The following is an 18,728-nucleotide window of genomic DNA, read 5'->3' on the forward strand; positions in this document are numbered from 1 at the left end:
AAGATGTCTTTCTGGGGCAGGGCAGGTGGACAACGCCAAGACAGAATTGAGAAGGAGGGAGCCATGTGGGGAAGAATAGCTGGGAGGTTACATGGATTTTTAGTTTTCTTTCTTGTCTCATCATTTACTGCTCATGCAAAAAAAAAAAAAAGGCGTATGACGAAGAAAAAGATTCTAATCTGAAGTAATCAAATTCACATTTTGTTTCTGAGTGAATACTTTTTAAAGCTCTATCTAGTTTTGGTCATTAGCGTGCAGATTCGTTGTGACCAAATTGAAACCAGATTAAGTTAATTCTGCTCATATCTTTAGTTACAAAGTGAGCCCCGAATTCTGGTAGGGGCTGGATCACCACCTTGGGTGTGAGTGACCTTGGGTAACTTCCAAACCCTTGTTGGGGCTCGGTGTATTTTTTAAGTTGTAAACTGAAAGGATTTAACTAGAAGATTTTCTGAAATTTCATCCAACAGTATTACATTGTTTTCAATTGAAATTGAGCAAGGAAAAAAATCCTGACAAATATAAGACAGAAGAGAAGTATTTTGATTAAAATAACTTTAGGAATGTGTTATAAATTAAGGATGAAACAATTTTAAAAATTATCAGATTTAACCTACATACAAAATCTCTTATCCTCTAACACTAAGCCAGCCACTTGCCACTAAACCTGTGTGAAACAAGGATATGATTAGCAGTAAAACTGTATTGCCTTGATTTAAATGCAATTTGTTGTTAATCAGATCAACCTTAAAGTCATCGTCGGCAGACTCAACTTTCCTAGAATTTGACTTTTTAAAAGTCAAAAGTATGGCATGTAGTTCTAAAGATTTTCATGAACAAGGAAATAAATGGAGAAATGCAATAACTAAGCATCTCAAAAGAAGAGTGATGTCCCTTCCTCTCATTTTCACGGGCAGCCCCTCGGTTCTGATTTTGAGTGTTTCTGCTTACAAATAAGTGGGGCAGGCTGTGGGTGGTGGGGTGCAGGAGTGCACAAGGGCACAATGCTGTCTATTAGTGGAATCAACTCTTTCCTTTGACAAAGACAACAACCAAATCTTTGGATGGTTTATTTGATCTGCGTGAAAGAGTGGCAGTGGGATTTCTGGCACTTGAATAAGCGGAAACAATATTTTTGGCTAGAGAGACTTCTGAGTTCTCTCAGGGAGCCTTCTAGAAGGCCATCTGGACCAAACAGTATTTCTTTTGTAAAGCCCTGCATTTGGAAACACAAATGAAAGGTGTGTGAGCCACAATCAGATACCTATGAAAATAACTTGCTTTCAATATTGGGGAGGGGGTATACTTTTTGGATTTTTCTAGATCAAAAGACTTATATGAGGAAAAAAAACCTCTTTCTTTTTTCTTTCTTTATTAAGATATAAGTTCCCATTTATATTCCTGTAGAGAATTTGCTTATTTATGTAAACATATTAATCTGTATTATTGCTCTCTCCGGAGTGAAGTTAGAATATTTCAGTCATATGTGTTGTTTATAGTTGTTATGTCAGCTAATGACCTTGTTTTTGACCTTTATAATTACTAAAGGAACCTAGACTTTAAAGGTGGAGACTTTTCCTTCCTTGGTTTTTAGCCAGCTTGCAAAGCTATAAGAAACAAAAAATACTGAAAAATTTAAACAAAATCCTTCCAAAAACCAAACAAAGCATTTAAAGATTTCATATGAATAAAACAGAATGCTTCAGAGTACATTTCAGTACACTGAAAATGTAGCAAAGTCATATTGGCAGCCAGACACTGCAGAAATATGAATATTCTAGCAAAGTACCTTTAAAAATCGATCTCACCTAATACATGTTGCTATTCTTAATATCTTCTGCTACTCTTGCATATTTTTCTGTAAGAGCCTCTATTTGGAAAGAAACAGTAAATTCTTAAATTAGAATTTCCTGGCATTATCAATCATTTTAAAAAAGCAATCAACTATTTCCTTTAGCTGTCATTTTTGCTCAAGAAGTGATGAAATTAACACTGTGTTTAGAATATATACATGAAAAAACACACAGTATCATACATATATGAATGTATATTTAGTACAAATATGTATGTGTTTATTTATATACAAATTAAGGTTTCTATTAATATTAGCTAATTATTTTCTTGAGATAGTTTCAATTATCCAATTTTCATACTATACATAATCCTTAGTTGACAACAAAAGAACTGTTAAAATCATATCTTAAAATAAACAATACTAAATTCAGTTCTAAATGGAGAATTTTCAAATATTGAAATCATTATTGTGAAAAATGACATCAAAAATGATGTAAACTTTTAAGAAAATATAAATTTAAGACAAATCACATGGGAGTGATTTATCCTGACTAAAATATTTCACCAATTTGGGGCTAACATAATTAATGACATGTATCTCAAAATGTATTTTTCTACCATGGCTGATTCATATCAATGTATGACAAAACCCACTGGAAAAAAAAAAATAATAATAAAAAAAAAAAAAATGTATTTTTCTAGAAGGATAGAAGAAAGACTCAAGTTTGATTAATAGTGTGGATATATACCTCAGAACTGATGTCAGCTGAAGCAGAAATATTTTAGCTTATGGGAATTAAAACAGGAGCATAGAGCATGTGGAATGTTTAAATTACTTCCAACAGATTTTAGTGAGTCCCCAATATTAATCTGTAGTTCTAATTCTTATGCTGGGGGCTGTTACTATGCGAGACAAATTTTTTTAGCTTGAAAATATCTTTAGTTTCCTTAAACAAAGCAGTTATAAGTATCATTACCTGCCCTACAGTGACAGATAATATGAGCAGATTATTATTTTTTATTATTTCAAAATTATTTTTCATGTAAAGTATTTTTTATCCAACACTAGGATGAAGTGTATCAAACTTTATTTCCTTAGAACTTTCAATTAATATAAAATAAAAAAATTTCCCATGATACTAAAGACTAAACCTCAGTAATTTATCTACTTTGGATCTAAGTATTCTCATGAATTTTGTTATTTGGAGGGGACAGGAAAAAAAGGTAGAACTTTAATTTCTTAATAATATTATTATTATAACTACTATAGAAAATATAAATGACTCAGCACTGTGAACTTTAGCTATACCTTTCGTCTTAGGACAAAGTATAGTTTAAGATAGGAGCAGGAAGTAGAGAAAAGCAATGATACATAATTTTGCCTTCTTGGGTCATTTCTACTTGAAAGCATTACTTGAATGAAATTTTCATCAAAGGGTGAAAAAAAATGTCTTTTAGAAATTTTAAGTATCTCCCTAGGACACAAACCATCAACTTCCCATTCGTTGAGAGAGTCACCTGTGCTTTGGACAAAGTATCCGAGGGTTTATGTTTTCATCAGTGAGTCACATTTGAAATAAAACAGATTAGATGTTTGTTGGAAGCAGTAGTTTCTACAACTGAGCGACCTATTTATACTAAGTCTTTACAAACAAAACCTACATTATTTAAACCCCAAGACCCCTCAAGACCCGGAGTCACCTACCTGGCAGACCCAATTTTTGTGACCAGTCAATTTATAGGCAAAGCAAAAGAAACATGCGAACTGGATAAAATAACCATATGTCCCCACTGGAAGCCCCATTACTTGAATCATTTAAACCTTGCTGGACAAAGCACCAGGAGAATTTGCTGTAGGAAACAAACCTACACGAATGAGGCAGGGAAGAAATGACCTAATAGTAAATCTCCCTTCTGCTCTAATTTCTGTGGTTCTGTGTTAAGACAGGCTGTGCTGCCACAATGTTATGAAAGCTTATGCCTCAACAAGAGGGCATTTCTTATTTAAACAACAACACCAAAAAAAAAAACCCAACAGTTCATAATTTAACATGTAAGCTGCCATCATCAAAAGGCAAGAACACTTTACGGCAATTTTCCCTGGGAACAGCACTTTCACGATACAATGGAGAAGTGTTGCTTTTCCCCTCATTCAAGAACTTAAATGCCAGTAAAAGAGTGTTTCTAGTTTGAATTTTGTTTGCTGGCAACTGAAACTTAGGGAAGCCTCTCCCATACCGCTAGCGGCTTATAATGCCAGTGGCATCCTTTGATTTTACTCAATGTGAAACCCAGGATAGACAGTAAAGGGAGGCATTGTTGGCCCAGACTGGAAGTCTACTTGGTCTGCGTTTTGATGGGCCCCATCCTGCCTCAGTTTATGTCAGGAGGAAGTACTTATCAGGTGCATATCCTTAGCTGGCATAAGGTACACAATGAGGTAGAGAACATTTAGTCAGTGTGCGCCCAGGCAAGCAGGCAGGAGAGGGGAGTGGATGGAGTTATTTTGCATATATAAATGTAAAAGTACATGGCTCTTCTCTCTAGGTAAATGTATTTATTCATGGAGGAACTGAATTGGGGGGTCAAGATACAGAAAAAATATTTTTATGAACTGCAATTTTTTTAATGGTTATTATCGATTTCAAACAAAAGGTTGCTATTTATCCTGAAATTGGTATAAGTAAGTCCTGATGGGATGTTTCTAGTGTCACATTTTCTGCCTTATGATTTTAAGTGCAAGTTTGTGCATAGAGGAGCCTACAAGTATGTGAGGGCAAGCATGCGTGCATGGTTGGGATTGAAGGCAGGTAATGAGAGGGAGGGAGTGACCCATTTAATATTGTTACCTAGTTTTGAAAATGTTGGGATTTTTAGGTGTTTTTACTCCAATGAAAAGTATAAGCCACACGTTTCACATTGATGTTACCGGTTCACCACTAAAAACAAATTTTGTTCTTTTTTTGGGGGGGGGAGGGGGGTTACTGTTTAACATTTAGAAACTTTATAATGTTTCAACACTCTTTCTCCCCTGAGTAGTTTTGCATGCTAGGCATCAAAACTTCACTCTTTATGTAAGTAACAAGGCCGAGTTTAGATGTAACCTCTAAGGTAGATTTATAAAGGCAACTTTCCTCCCATCCCCTTAAAAAGAGGCAAACGGTATTATTGCAAATAACCTTTAAGATAATTAACTGACAATGCTGCAACTAGCATAAAATCTTCCTTCGGGCGACACCTCATTTAAGTGTTACTGGCACAAAGTGGAGACAGATTGTGCATCACCACTGCAATATTTACACAGCAGAAACCCACAGAGCAGGAAACGCGAGGCTCAATGATGCACTAAATTAGGAACAACCGTACTCCAGTGTTAATTTGCTTTCCATTCGATCCAAATCTCAGGTCCAGAAATTGGTACTAACACACAGACAACCTCCCACTCTTAAATGACTAAACCGGAGGAGATTTTTGTACTCCCCCCCCCCCAAATTAAAATAACCTGAAATTTATTTCTTCTCTCCCCAAGAATCATTTGATCAAACTGTGTTTATTTCGTTACAACTTGCTCTCATTTTGATCTAAAATTATTTTCATATGAATGCCGCATTGGGGTCTGTAGAGTAAAACTAAACAGACTTCTATTTTCTCAAAGGCTGCCAGCATAGTTTATGAAAATAATAAAATGGGAAACTTGAGAGCCAGTGAGTGAAATATTTAGGAATGAGCAACAAATTTACCTTAAATGAATTTCTCACTGATAAATGATGTCCCCGCCCAAGCCCACACAAATCCTCCTCCCCCAAATAGGAGTTTTTTTGGAACCACGCAAGCAATATGTATTTTTTCATTCTTCCCCACAGTATTTTGAACATGAGTTTCACCCACCGTTTTGGGGCGTTTAACACAACGTTTACCTTTCCTAATTGTTGATGATCTTTAAAGGCAGCAATCAGTTCTTCAGCCCACTTAATTTTTTCAGCAGAAGGAGAAAACTGCTCCTGGACCACCGCAATTTGGTTCGGATGTATCACCTGCTTACCTAGAGAAGATTAATAACACCAGAAACACAAAACAACAAACAGATGTTCAAACAAAATGTCTCACCCACGCCAGGCTCCTGAATGCCTGCCTTACAGACTGTACGTAAAATAACTCATTCTGTTTAGAACTTTTTAAAAAGAAAATGACCACAATCAGGCAGGCCTTTCCAGAATACCACAGAAGAACAAATACAACAATGGCAGTAATTGTGTTTTGGATGCTATAGAAATGTCACCTTAGTGCAGATAATCTCTCATTTTTAGTTACAGGTGGATTGACCAGGCAGCTCACTGACTGCTTTGGCTGGAACTTTAAAGGATAATGTCTGCAAATTAGAACAATTATTTTGAATTAAAGTAGAAAAAATTACATGTTAATTCTTTCCAATTCTATAAGTTGTCTTTGGCTTTTTCTGTACCATTATTCCACCTTCCATGATTTCTTTTAAAAGCGGTCTGTTGGTTTTCATAGCGCTTACAGAAGCAGGTGTTATAACTACATTAATATCAAATGGTGTCTTACAATAATACATTTAATTTTCGTCCTTTCAGATGAATATGGTGCATCTTGTCTAACCACTAATAGAAAAGTGGATTTCAATTAAAAAATTTTATCCAGTATAGTAAAAAAGAAAGAAGAATTGAACACTGCAGTCTCTAGATTACCACATTTTAAAATGTTTAAATAAAAAAATTACAAAATGTTTTTCTAACAACAAAAAAGCCCCAGATTTTCCCTTTCTGCTTATGGAATGAAGATTGGATATTTCTCCTTTATACAGATTCTTATTTCTATAGCAATAGCTTTAAAAAAGCTTTAAGAATCTTAAATAAAAATATTACACAAGAGTCACAGGATTCTATGAAATCATGTAGTCATTAAAAAAAAATAATTTAACAATCAGGGAAGAATGAAATCTAATCAGGTCATTAATAAAGTGCAACATAATTTAATGTTGTAGTAATGATGAGATTATATTTTATTACATGATAAAATTATAGACATATTTGGTTCTTTAAAAATGAATGTATGCTTAATGATAATTAACTCTGCCAAGTATATTTGCTGGCATATCAATCTGCTTTGCTTTTGAAATAGTAGTTTTAAGTAGAAATTATATCCTTGATGTTTTATAAAAGTCCATTCCTGTTACCGTCATTATTCTGTCGAATAGGAAAAACAACGTTTCTAAGAAAAAATATTTTTAGCATTTCATGAAAAAGAGTTTAAGTGAATAAATATAACAATATCTTGTCTTCAGAGAGGCTTAATTAAAACATCCTCACATTGTTGTTTCATTCTTATTTGAGAGCGTACTAATAAAACATTAAAATCTTATATAAATAAAGATGTTTTAAATTATTTGAGGGATAATTTCTGGGAACAAATAACACCAGTGATGACAAATGAGAGTTTTTTCAATATCAGAAACTGAAATTATATTTAAGTAATCTAACAGTTGTTACAATGTGATAAATAAAGGATGTTAGTCTGGTCATCATTTTGCACTAATTGTTAGTCCTGAATTTTATAATTTATGTACATAACTTACACTGATGGGTAAAAAGTCAGATTTCATGGGAACTTCTTGGTACAGATACCATAAATTAAGAAGCAAAGCATAAACTATTCACAATGCTGTGAAACTAATGGCGGCTTTCAAGTAGCCATATTTTGGTAATGAGGCTAATTTTAAGATATGTGTTAGGTTTTAGAAATTTATGAACCTCCATATGTGAAGCTATCTTTCGTTGATCTTATATATCCCAACAACTGAACGGCAGACTTTAATGCCATGTGGGAGCGAAGCAAATATTTTATACAGAGGAGTTGTTATTGACAAGTTACTGAGAGGGTGCAAAATTGGAAGACATTAAAATTTATGACCATGAAATCCTTTTTACAGTACCACTTGATATATCGTGCTTTAAATCAATACCTGTCAAGTCTTTTAGGTAACTGTATGATGGTGTCATTTTTGTCTTCTACAAAAGACTGCAAAAAAGAAGAAAACCCATAGTGCTTCATATTTATAATCTTTCTTCTCAGCATGTAGTACTGGAATAACTATGATGCCTAAGTCGACTGTTAAAGCTTTATTCCAAGATTTATTTTTGGTTTGTTTTTATAAAAATAATTCCTAAAGTTAATAGTCATTTATACAGTTAATGCATTGATTTTAAATCAATCTACATGGATTATGGCCCTGTGAAACAATGATTACAGAAGAGAAACTGTAACCCGCTGTCTGAGGCATGGTTAAATGTCACAAAAGTACAACTCATTAAAAAAAAAAAATCTAATTTTTTAAAGCCCGGAAAATTCTGATAGCATAGATGCTTATCAGTGTTATAGACAACACAATACTTCATTGAATTTTAAAACTTTCAATCTTTTGCTTCAAATAGGGTATGCAGCTCTCTTTTCCTGCCCTCCCTCCTTCCTTCCCCTTTTCTTCCTTCTTTCCTTTTCTCCCTTTTTGTGTAAAGCCCAAAGTATGGCAGTTACATGACAAATAATTAGGACAAACAGATCATGAGTGGTGTAAAATACTCATTAAAGCATTCATTGTTTAAAAATACTACCAATAATCTCTTATCTTATTATCAGACCAATCACCTTTTATTGGTGTATAGAAATAAAGTTGGGACAAGAAAGACCTTTCTTTCTAAAAATTGCAAGATGGCTCTGAAGTTCAGCTTCCTACTTTCCTGACTTGTTCCCTTGAATGTATAATGGGCACTGTACCCTCCCTGCCTCCCCCTCCCTCCCACTTCCATTTTTTTGTGTGATTTAATACTCCCTGTTGTTGAGAAACAATGGTGCCAAGTCCGTAAGCTCCTCACACTGAGTTGGGCACAGTCTAGAAATTTAAATCTGATTTGAAATAACTTGTCTGCTACGATCGAATTAGGGACCAATTTAATTCAGCCCTCTCTCTGGGAGAAACTCGCAAACTCTCTTACAAGTTCTGGAGCAAACACTTCCCCTGGAGGAAGCAGAGGACACCCAGGTTATCCTGAGTGATGATCAGAGAGGCCCCATCAATTGGGTGCTTTCCGTTTTTTTATTGTATTAGTGCCCATTTCAGAGCAACATCTGGCTGCTTGGCAGCCAATGCCACGTAGTTTAGACCAACAACATCAGGGTCTATTAGATAGATTTCATGGAGTCTTTCTCCAACTTTTCCATTTGGGTCACATCCTAACAGGTCATTGGAAAGAGGCAGGTGTCACAGGTACAGAGACAAGGACAATCAATGCCAGCGACTCTTTCCTTCTGGGTCACTATTAAATGTAGGGGCAATTAATTTATTAATAGTTCAGATGATCGAGAAAATAGTTCTCTATAACAGACATCTTATTCATTTAGCAGATTTGGGGGAATCATTTTTCACTCTTTGTGTTAAAAACACCAGCACATAATATTTGTTTTGTTTAGACTGAAAGATTTCTGGTCATGCACCTTGTCTATATCATGCACTCTCTCAAATGCAGAGTGTTGGCATTACTCCTACTGCCACAGTTAAAGCAAATAATGATGCTCTTTTAAATAAAAAGGCCCCTGGAAACCCTAAAAAGTAAATAAAAACACAAATGCAAAGGTCAGAGCTTTATTTAAGTCTCCTATAACACTAACTTTGTTTCTTCAGTCTTTCCATTTTACTTTGGGTTAAATTATCATCCATTAAGGTATCTTTTATATTGAGGGTCATTTTATGAAATGTTTCAGTCACTTCTACACAAACACATTTCAGAAATACTTACAAGAAGAATAGCAAGGATGCTTGTCTCTTTTATTTTTGGGGGGTGCATTTCTGATTACGATATTCTTAGAACTTGCAGCAGAAGAACAAATAAGAATAAAAGAGATTATGGTGCTTTTTACCCACAGTTTTGTGTGTGTGTGTGTGTGTGTGTGTGCAGCTGCAGACATGTTTGTGTATAGAATCCTATTGTGGTTTTTCAAAAAATAGATTCTTATTGCAAAAATACAATTTTCGGTTGCTCCCTGGGCTCCTGGGTATGAGTGACCGGGCACACCAGTCAACAGATATCTATCTGCCTGAGCTCCGGGACTGGATTTCAAGGACCCGCTGATCTTAATGCCAGCCAACGCCCGTAGGTGTCACCCAGTGCACAGATACTCACTGGGTGGTGGAGGGAAAGGAGGGACTTGAAGTAGCAGAAAAATAAAAAACTGGTTACGAGTTGAAAAAAAAAAAACAAAGAAGATATCCCTAAATGTTTTCCAGAAATAAATTAATATTTTGGATATTTGAGTACATTTTCTTTTCCTACCCATCAACTCAAATTCTTAAGGCAGTTCACTCAGAAACACTGCTATAACGGCCTTGCTCTTCCCCTCACATCAGCAAGCAAAAACTGCAGAAGAATTATTATTAAGAGGACAGAAAAACTGGTAGATATTATCAGGAGAAACTAAAATGGGTGCTTTGTTTTTTGACTTGCAGAGCCAAAGACAGATATGACGCTTTGTCTGGCAGCTTCTTGTTGTGGATAACTTTTTCATGTTTCATACAGTGGGATAAGTGTATGAGTCACCTGGCTACATTAAATACACCCAGTTCTTGGTTACATTTCTGTTTTTCTGGAAAGTTTGCATAATCTAGATACTGCTTTCTAGGGTATTATCGAGAATCGTACCAGTAAATCCCATTGCAGCTCCTTCTCTCGACTGCCTGAGGAGCCCCTCTTCATCCCGGAAGTCGATGTACACCAGATCTATGGCCTGTAGACCGAAGGCCTTTGCTACAACAATAATCTTTTGTCGAGCGTAGAGGATATCTTGGGTTTCCTTACTACTTGTTGCACCTGAAGTGTTGACAGAGAAAGCAGATGTTAACTTTGGAAACTGGACCTAGATACCTAATATTACAAAAACTCAAGTGTGTAAAGACTTCTATGTCTACCTGGGGATTTCACCCTAGCAAAAGGATGATGCAAATAAAAGAGAGGGTTCTGCATAGGCAGACTCTCACTTGTGTCTCTTTATTGTGCAAGGCATCTTTTCAAGTAATTACTTGCACATGCATTAAGAGAAGGCCCCTCCCCTATCTCACAAGCTGGACACAAATGACTCAATAGGTCACAAAGGACTCCTGGTGTATTCTTTTCCTTCTTGCCATTGCTCAGAAAGTGTCACTCCAAAGTCAGCACTATGCAAGGTGGCCAAATAGCTGTGCGTGGAAATGGTTAACTCCCTTCACTGAGCACAGAATTCGTGTGCTGTGGCTGCAAGGCTGTGTCATAACCGAGGTTCTGAGCCAAATACGGCAGCTTTGGGATGTGCATGGGGAGCTGGGGGAAACGAAAGGACACTCGTTTTGAGGGAGGCAGAAAGTGTCCACTGAGCTGTTAGATACTCAAAAGTCTCCTGGAAAGAGTAGTATTAAAATAGGTTCCTTTCTTTCCCCCCAGGAAGGGGGGCAAAGTGTCACTGTTTATATTTGGACCATGACACTGCTTAGGGAACACTCCAGTTTTCAGGTCACTGGGGCTGGGGTTCTGAAAATGCTTTGTGGCCGAGGCCCCTTTTCTAGACACATTTACGGCCTCCAGTGATACTGCCCAGACCAAAGACATAGTGCCCAGGGGAGGAGGAAGATCAGTGAAAACCAGTATACTATCTCAATAAATATTTCATAATAAAGGAGCTCAGAAATATATTTTAGGGTAGATTTGAGATCTATGTTAAATATTTACATACTACATTCAGTGTAGAAAATGATTCATTAAAGCAATGTGAAATTGCCTTAAATTTGTGTTACAAGTCTAGACAGCCCTCAGACTAATGGGAAAACAGCATGTTTAAACAACAGAGAAGTTGTTCCCATAATGTACTTATTATGAACAACATAGACGTCATATAGACCTGAACACGTCTGAGGCTACGACAAGCTTTTTATTAGTTATTTTATAAATGAATGGAAGTGTTGATGTAGGGTTCTGGAAGCAGGACAGCTATGAGGTACCCTAAATTATCAGGAAGTGTTGCCCGTGGTCATGGTTGGCAAATTGATATTGCCATGTAAATGCCCATTCTTCAAGGGGCAAACTAAAAATATATACACATAAACACAGCGAGAATGAGAGGAGAAACGTGTCTTTGACACCTATGCTGGCTCGAAAGTCTTCTCCTCCAAAAACTACAGCGTCTAGAGAAAGACCCACTCGAGGCCCATTCTTCACTGCTTCTTCACACACTGCCTGTAAAAGAACAGAACAGAACCACACACACAGGTTAGAGAGAAGCAGCATGGTGTATCTCAGTAACAGAAAGATGCAACTCCTAACACCATTTGGCTGAAAGCTGTCCCGAAAATGCAGCCTCAATTCACCCCTTTCAAAAGTACCTAATACTGTCCAATGTAAGTTATGTTGCACATACTTGCTTTGCGTAATGGATTATATTAATATAGTTGTAAATATGTTATTAATATTGATATAATGTTCACATTTTAGTTCATCCAATCTTTAGAGAAACTTTGAAGTTCACTCATTTTGATGGTACTAGCAGTTACTTCTGTTCTTCCAAAATTTGTTTCTGCTTTAGGAGACCCTCCAACAATAAACATAAAGCCGCAGGAGAAAATGAAAGAATTTAAAAATCAAACTAATTGGATTATTTACATTGGGATCAAGATTTCTCATTAAATGGTCTCAGGATTAAAAACAAACAATACAAAACTCTACAACTCCAGAAGAGAAAATAAAAACGCAGTAAGTCATCCAAGATGTATTAATAAGCAACTTGGACATTTCTTGGTGAAAATAAAGATGAATAGCGGTCATCTTAGACACGACTGTGACTCTGGAAAGGTGAAGAGTCAGCATGCTAATATATGTGGGTGGGGAAGACATGAGGAATGGGTGAGAGCACTGTTGATCAGTTTCAGGGGCTGTGAGCGCTTCTATGTATATTATGAATAAAATGGCAAACCAGTGCTTCAAATGAAATCACTGTATGAATCTAGTTGCGTCTAGGAAATATGCATCGATTATATTCTCAGAATTCTAGGGCAGGCTGGAAGAATTGGTGGTTCCCGGTGTAAACGTGCTGATGCAGCTCCCCAAGCGTCTGCACTCTGCCCCTCCTGCACGGGCCAGCAGGTCTCCAAGTTTCCTCTCGGAGCACTGGTTCATATATTACCTCCCCAGCACAGCTGGACTTTCTCTTTTTGTTTTTAGGTATTTCTCCTCTGCTGCCCTCTGAGATGGGGTGCTACAGGTCAGATGGAACGTGAATGAGGCATATTTGGATAACAACTTAGATGGCCACTGATAAACAACAGTAAGAAACAAGCTGGCTATGAATTCGTTAAGGCACATAGTTCAATGCGATCATACAATGCTGAAAAAGCTTGGCTCAGCTAATCTTCTTGTATGTACATTAGGAAGTATTTTACGTTCTAATGTGGTAAGTTGAAATAACATAGAACAAATTAGTGTGAACACTACCTCAAAAACAGTAATCTCGGCTATTAGACATTATAGTTAATGTTGCTACAAACAGGCCTGAAAATTTCCCAGTAGATGGCAATTGTCACAAAAGAATAATTGAAAGTTAATTCATAAGGGTGACATATGTTCATGTACACTTACTCTATAAATGAAATAATTCACAGCAAAAATTTACAGTGATTAATTAAAATTAATGCCAGAAATATATAAATATTTCATTTAAATATTTAGGACTAGGAAGTTTTTTCTTGCTACTTAGAGAGTTTCTTTGTTTTCTAAGATGCTCACAACCTGGTTTTTGGTTGTTACAGATAACACATGGTGCTCAAGTTTTACTGTGCTTTATAAATCTTTCTAGAAAAATATTTTAAGCAGATGTCAAGATTGAAAACCAAAGTTCTTTTCAGGTAATAAATAAAATACTAACTTATTAGCCACATTATGGATTTCTTACCTTAAAATTGAGCAAACCCATTGCAGTTTCCACAAAAGGGATTAAATTCATAGGTTGTTCAAGTTTTCGGTCTTTTAAGTAGAAGGAAAATTTGTCTGAAAACTAAAATAAACAGTGTCATAGGTGACTAGTGGGGGCAAAAATGTACAATCATTGAACTCTAGAATAGAAATAGTATTTAAGTCTTTGACCTGAGGAAGTAATAATACACAAAATAATTTAAAAAAAGAAAAAAACGGAGGAAAGACTAAGGAAAAAAGGTAATAAAGTTTCCACCAAATGAAATAGCAAAACCCCAACAGTATCATATATATTTTTTTTTCCCTGAAGGAGCAATTTGAGGCCTAGGAGTTAGAGGTGGAAGGAGAGATTCTTGAGTTTAAATACTTTCCTTGAAAACATATTTACTTAAGACCTCTCGCCTCCATTTCCTTCAGTGCAAGTGGCAGGTCCCTAAAACAATGAAGGCTCGCTCTACCTGCCATTCTGGTTTCGCTTCCGACCCAGAAGGACATCAGTGTGGCTGTTCAGCAGCCTGCTACGTGGAATCCATATTATTCATTATAGCGACACTACCCTTTGTTCCGAGGTTTTTCTCCATAATTTTTTAGCTTACCTAGGAAGACCTTAAAAAGGAAGTTTAATTCTTTGAAGACCAAAGCTCGCCAATTTTTTCCATGAGACCAGTTCACAGCTAGCTCTGTGCTGTCAGTGGGGTAGCCCAAATTCCAAAATCTATCATCTGGAAACATACAAAAGCTCTCACACAGATCTCCCCCCACCCCTCTCAAAGGGGGGGAAAAAAACCCACCACACTCTAAATTGTAAATCTATTATGTCCATCTAGATCTAATAAGATGTGGGAAGATAAAAACACACACACACACACAGGTATGATAAAGATATTTTTGTAAATAAAGATAAAAACATATATCCATTTTAAATTTAAGGAATATTCAGCCATTAATGGATATCAAAGGAAAAGGGAATTTTAATCATCTCTCCATTCAGTCTCAGTTGGGTAAATCATATCTAAGAGATTTGCATAAATATAAACCATCAAAGACTTTTCATCTTCAAAGGGGGTTTCAAGACCCTATAAGCTTTGTACTGTAATCATCGCAGGTCACCGCCCTGCAGGAACAGGGCTGCTATGGCAACATAAAAAAACTAATGCTTAAGGCTTAGCATAATATTCTGACTAATAGAAAGGAAACTCATTTTAAAAGCTGGCAGCCTATTTACCAGAAGCAGGATTAGAGGTGTTATTTCCCCTTTTAGCTGCCCCCTCCTTGCCTATGCAGCCTCCCTCCCCCCCCACAACCACCAAAAAAATCTAATCACTGGGATCTTTAAAAAGCTTTTGAGCAATTTGCAGTAACTTTACAATTAGGCTAAAATAAATCACAGCTTTCAGTAATGAAGAATTATTCCCAGTTGCACCCACTGCCCCTCCCTTCCTCGACACCATCATCATCACCTCCTTAGCAACTTTACAAGGGAAGGAATAACTCAACCAAAATAGCAAGGAGGAAGCGAAGGCTACAATTTCAGGGGACAAATGTATAGTATTCCACGAGAATGGAAAGAAAACATAATTTATGTCACATTTAAGCTAGAAAATGGGTGGTAAAATATTAGTGGCTTTGGTGTTACCTGTGCAGCCAAAAAAAAAATTTTTTTTTCTTGTTAAAAAAACAAAACAAACCCTTGAAATGTCACTTGTCCCATTCTTGGTGATAATAGTTATAACTACAAAACCCATAAAAAACTGGGTAAATCTTTTACAACCCCTTCCCTGGTCCCTAGTGAGAAAAATCTCTAATGCCTTTTGTTTTTAAGCCAGGAGGGGCATTTAAAAATTAAATATTCTAGCCCATCCTCCTCCTCCTCCCCTTCTTTCTTAAAAAATTGCATTAAGTACTAACACAAAAGGTAACTAGTGGAGAAGTTTCAATTAATTTTTTCAAAAGGAGACGATTAAATGTTTCCGGCCTGGTAAAGTGTTCATTTCAGCGAGGTGGAGGGGACTGGGGGGGTGTGGGGGGGAGGGAAAGAAGGGGGGAGATCACAAAGAGACTGGGGAGGAGATGAAGTAGCCAGGCTCAGCAATTCTTTCAATTCCAGTGCACACCCAATAGTGTGCTGGAAGAATGCGCCCCGTTCGGGATTTGTGGGAGAATTGTCCCACCACAAAGGAGGCAGAGTCACGCTTGTTATAGTCCAATAAGCCGTGCCAGTCAAACAAGAACCCACACTAGCGACAAAAGGCCAGTAAGAGATTCTCACACAAAAGAAAACAAGGAAGCCCATCTTTCAGTTGCGCATCAGGCTCTGGGTTTTATGCTTCACATAAATACAAACGGAGAGCAAAAAATAAACAGCCCCAAAGACTTCTGTTAACTAGAAATCCTATTTAGATTTTGGTACTTTCCTCACAAGCCAGGGATTTAAAACAGCGAACAGAGGCTGTGGCCGAAGGCTGGGGTGAGCCCTCCCCTCTCAAATGAGGGGTAATAATGGTGATAAATAGGCATTAACTAGGAATCCAAAAGGGAACAGTGACTTCAGATTCCATTTCAATCAACCTAGGACACGTCCGGATCGGTCAAACCTGGAGGATGTGAACCTACTCTCACCAGCACCTCCCAGCTTCTGAGGGGTAACCTAGCCCAGGAAAACTCTAGTTTGGAAAGTAACTGGGGGCCCTTGAATGCAGGTCTTCAAGAAGACGCCCCGCGGAACTGTCCAACAGAAAAATAATGGCAGCTGCGTATGTCATTCTAAACTTTGCAGTCGCTGCATTAAAAGAGTAGGATGAAACAGGTGAGTTTCATTTTAATAAGAGGTTTATTCAACCCAGTGTGTCTGAAATGTTATCATTTCAACATGTCATCGACATTAAAAATTATTGAGATGATTTACATTCTCTTTTTTTGCAGGGGGGTGGGTGTGTGGGGAGGGTGCTAATGAGGTCTTCGAAGTCCCTGGTATATTTCACACTTACAGCACATCTCAATCTGGACTGGCCACACTTCACGTGCTTCCACCCACGTGTGGCAGGCAGCCACGGCACTGGAAGGCACAACGCCGACACAGCTATGAGGGTTGAGAAGGTGAGCAGTGTCTGGGTGTCATGCCTAGGGCTCAGTCATAGCCACCACCTTAGCGGTCACCTCGGACATGGCATCAAACCGCTGTCCGCACGCCCTCACCACGCCTCCAGCACCTGGGTGCCATGGGCCCCCCCACCCCCGACTGGCACAATGGAACCGCCCTATATTCAGCAGAGATCTGCTGCGTCACAGTGACCCCTAAATAAAATCTAGCCCCACCCAACCCCCCAACCCGGGTCCTGCTTTAACAATGAAAACAATCATAGTATAATTAGGCCCATTTCAAAGTTTTCTTAAGTAATTTGACATGCCAGGGTTTTATTGGCTGAAAAGTCTGTCATGAAACAAACACACCTGTCAGCAATTTAAAAAGGATGAACTAGGGAACTGTTCAGGAAATAATATCTCTGCTAATTAAAACCACTAGTTAAAAGCTTCCTGTCTCTTCCTCCAGTTGCCCTAAGGAGTGACCTTTTCCTCTCCTCCTTTAGGTTCATTTTTTCTCCTTTGCAGTTAATGTGCTTTCGCCATCCACGATGACTTCAAATCAATCTGCCTGAGAGCCACGCATTTTCTTCTCTTCCAGGTGCAGGGGCAGGGCCTAGCTGTCTGTAGTCCCGGGTACGCCGGTTTCCCGTGTTGCTCTAGAGGAAGCTGTTCTGTCTACACCACATATCTGTGCAGGCAGCAGAAGCATCATTTCAAGTGTAGAGTGTTTTCTGTTGAACACTTGGGGCAAAGCAGGTTCTCCTTGGATGCCGGAAATGGTCTTTTTGGTTCCTTTTTCTCGGTTCCATTTTCCTCTGCTCTGGGTATGCATTTTCAAAACCTGAAGGATCCAAACCCTTCCTTTCTGCTACTCCTTCTTAGCCACTCCCCAGTCTTTAATTAAAGCAAAGTATATGAGCTACTCACCCACTGGATTTCTTCAGGACCTTCGACCTTCGGGAGCATGAGGCTGGAAGGAAGGACCCGAGACTGCAGGATGGCCTCCAGGTCTTCTTCGGCCAGACCACTGGACACCGAGTTGATCCTCACACACTTTTCAGTTGGGCCCAGGTCAAAGTCTTCTAGAGTTTTGACTATTCTCAATCTAGCTTCATCCTATAAGTATAGATAAAATGTATCACCTTAGCTTATGTACCGTTGAGTGGAAACACAATCAAACCAGCCATGAAATTCTTATGTTGGTTGAGAGTCTGAGCACCAATACAGTGCCTACTATAGCCACCAAGTAAATGATGTTTGAAATGATGGGCAAGTGATTGATTTCCAGACTTTATTCAAGTTGACTATAGCAGAGATGAGAGCCATTGTAATGCATGCTGGTGAAACTCTAAATATTTAATAGTAGTCTCATCTTGCTCATTAGGGCTTCCCCAGTGGCTCAGCAGTAAAGAAACTGCTTGCAAAACAGAAGATGCAGGAGATGTAGGTTCGATCTCTAGGTTGAGAAGATCCCCTGGAGGTGGGCATGGCAACCCACTCTAGTATTCTTGCTGGGGCAATCCCATGAACAGAGGAGCCTGGCGCATGGCGTCGCAAAGAGTTACACATGACTGAAGTGACTGAGCATGTACACTCGAACTTGCTCATTAGCATTACTTTTCCATTGGAAAGATAAAATAATTAATAGGTCACATTTATTGAACATTTACTAAGCACTAGGCATGGTACTATGGAGAAGGCAGTGGCACCCCACTCCAGTACTCTTGCCTGGAAAATCCCATGGATGGAGGAGCCTGGTAGGCTGCAGTCCATGGGGTTGCGAAGAATCGGACACAACTGAGCAACTTCACTTTCACTTTTCACTTTCATGCATTGGAGAAGGAAATG

At 37.9% G+C, this 18,728-nt stretch overlaps 1 protein-coding gene across 4 annotated transcripts in view; it reads right to left on the reverse strand.

Annotated features, from left to right (window-relative positions):
* The window catches only part of CLYBL (citramalyl-CoA lyase), a 229,418-nt gene that overhangs the window by 26,361 nt on the left and 184,329 nt on the right, over positions 1–18,728 (reverse strand). For all 4 annotated transcript variants that reach the window (XM_043478367.1, XM_043478366.1, XM_043478365.1 and 1 more), the window contains exons 3-7: positions 17,808–17,996; positions 13,777–13,878; positions 11,975–12,068; positions 10,506–10,673; positions 5,712–5,836 (exon numbers count right to left, since the gene is read on the reverse strand). In XM_043478367.1, coding sequence (XP_043334302.1) covers positions 5,712–5,836; positions 10,506–10,673; positions 11,975–12,068; positions 13,777–13,878; positions 17,808–17,996 — 678 coding nt within the window. The remainder of the gene's footprint in view (positions 1–5,711; positions 5,837–10,505; positions 10,674–11,974; positions 12,069–13,776; positions 13,879–17,807; positions 17,997–18,728) is intronic.

This window comes from Cervus canadensis, chromosome 9, assembly GCF_019320065.1.
Source record: "Cervus canadensis isolate Bull #8, Minnesota chromosome 9, ASM1932006v1, whole genome shotgun sequence".
NCBI lineage: Eukaryota > Metazoa > Chordata > Mammalia > Artiodactyla > Cervidae > Cervus > Cervus canadensis.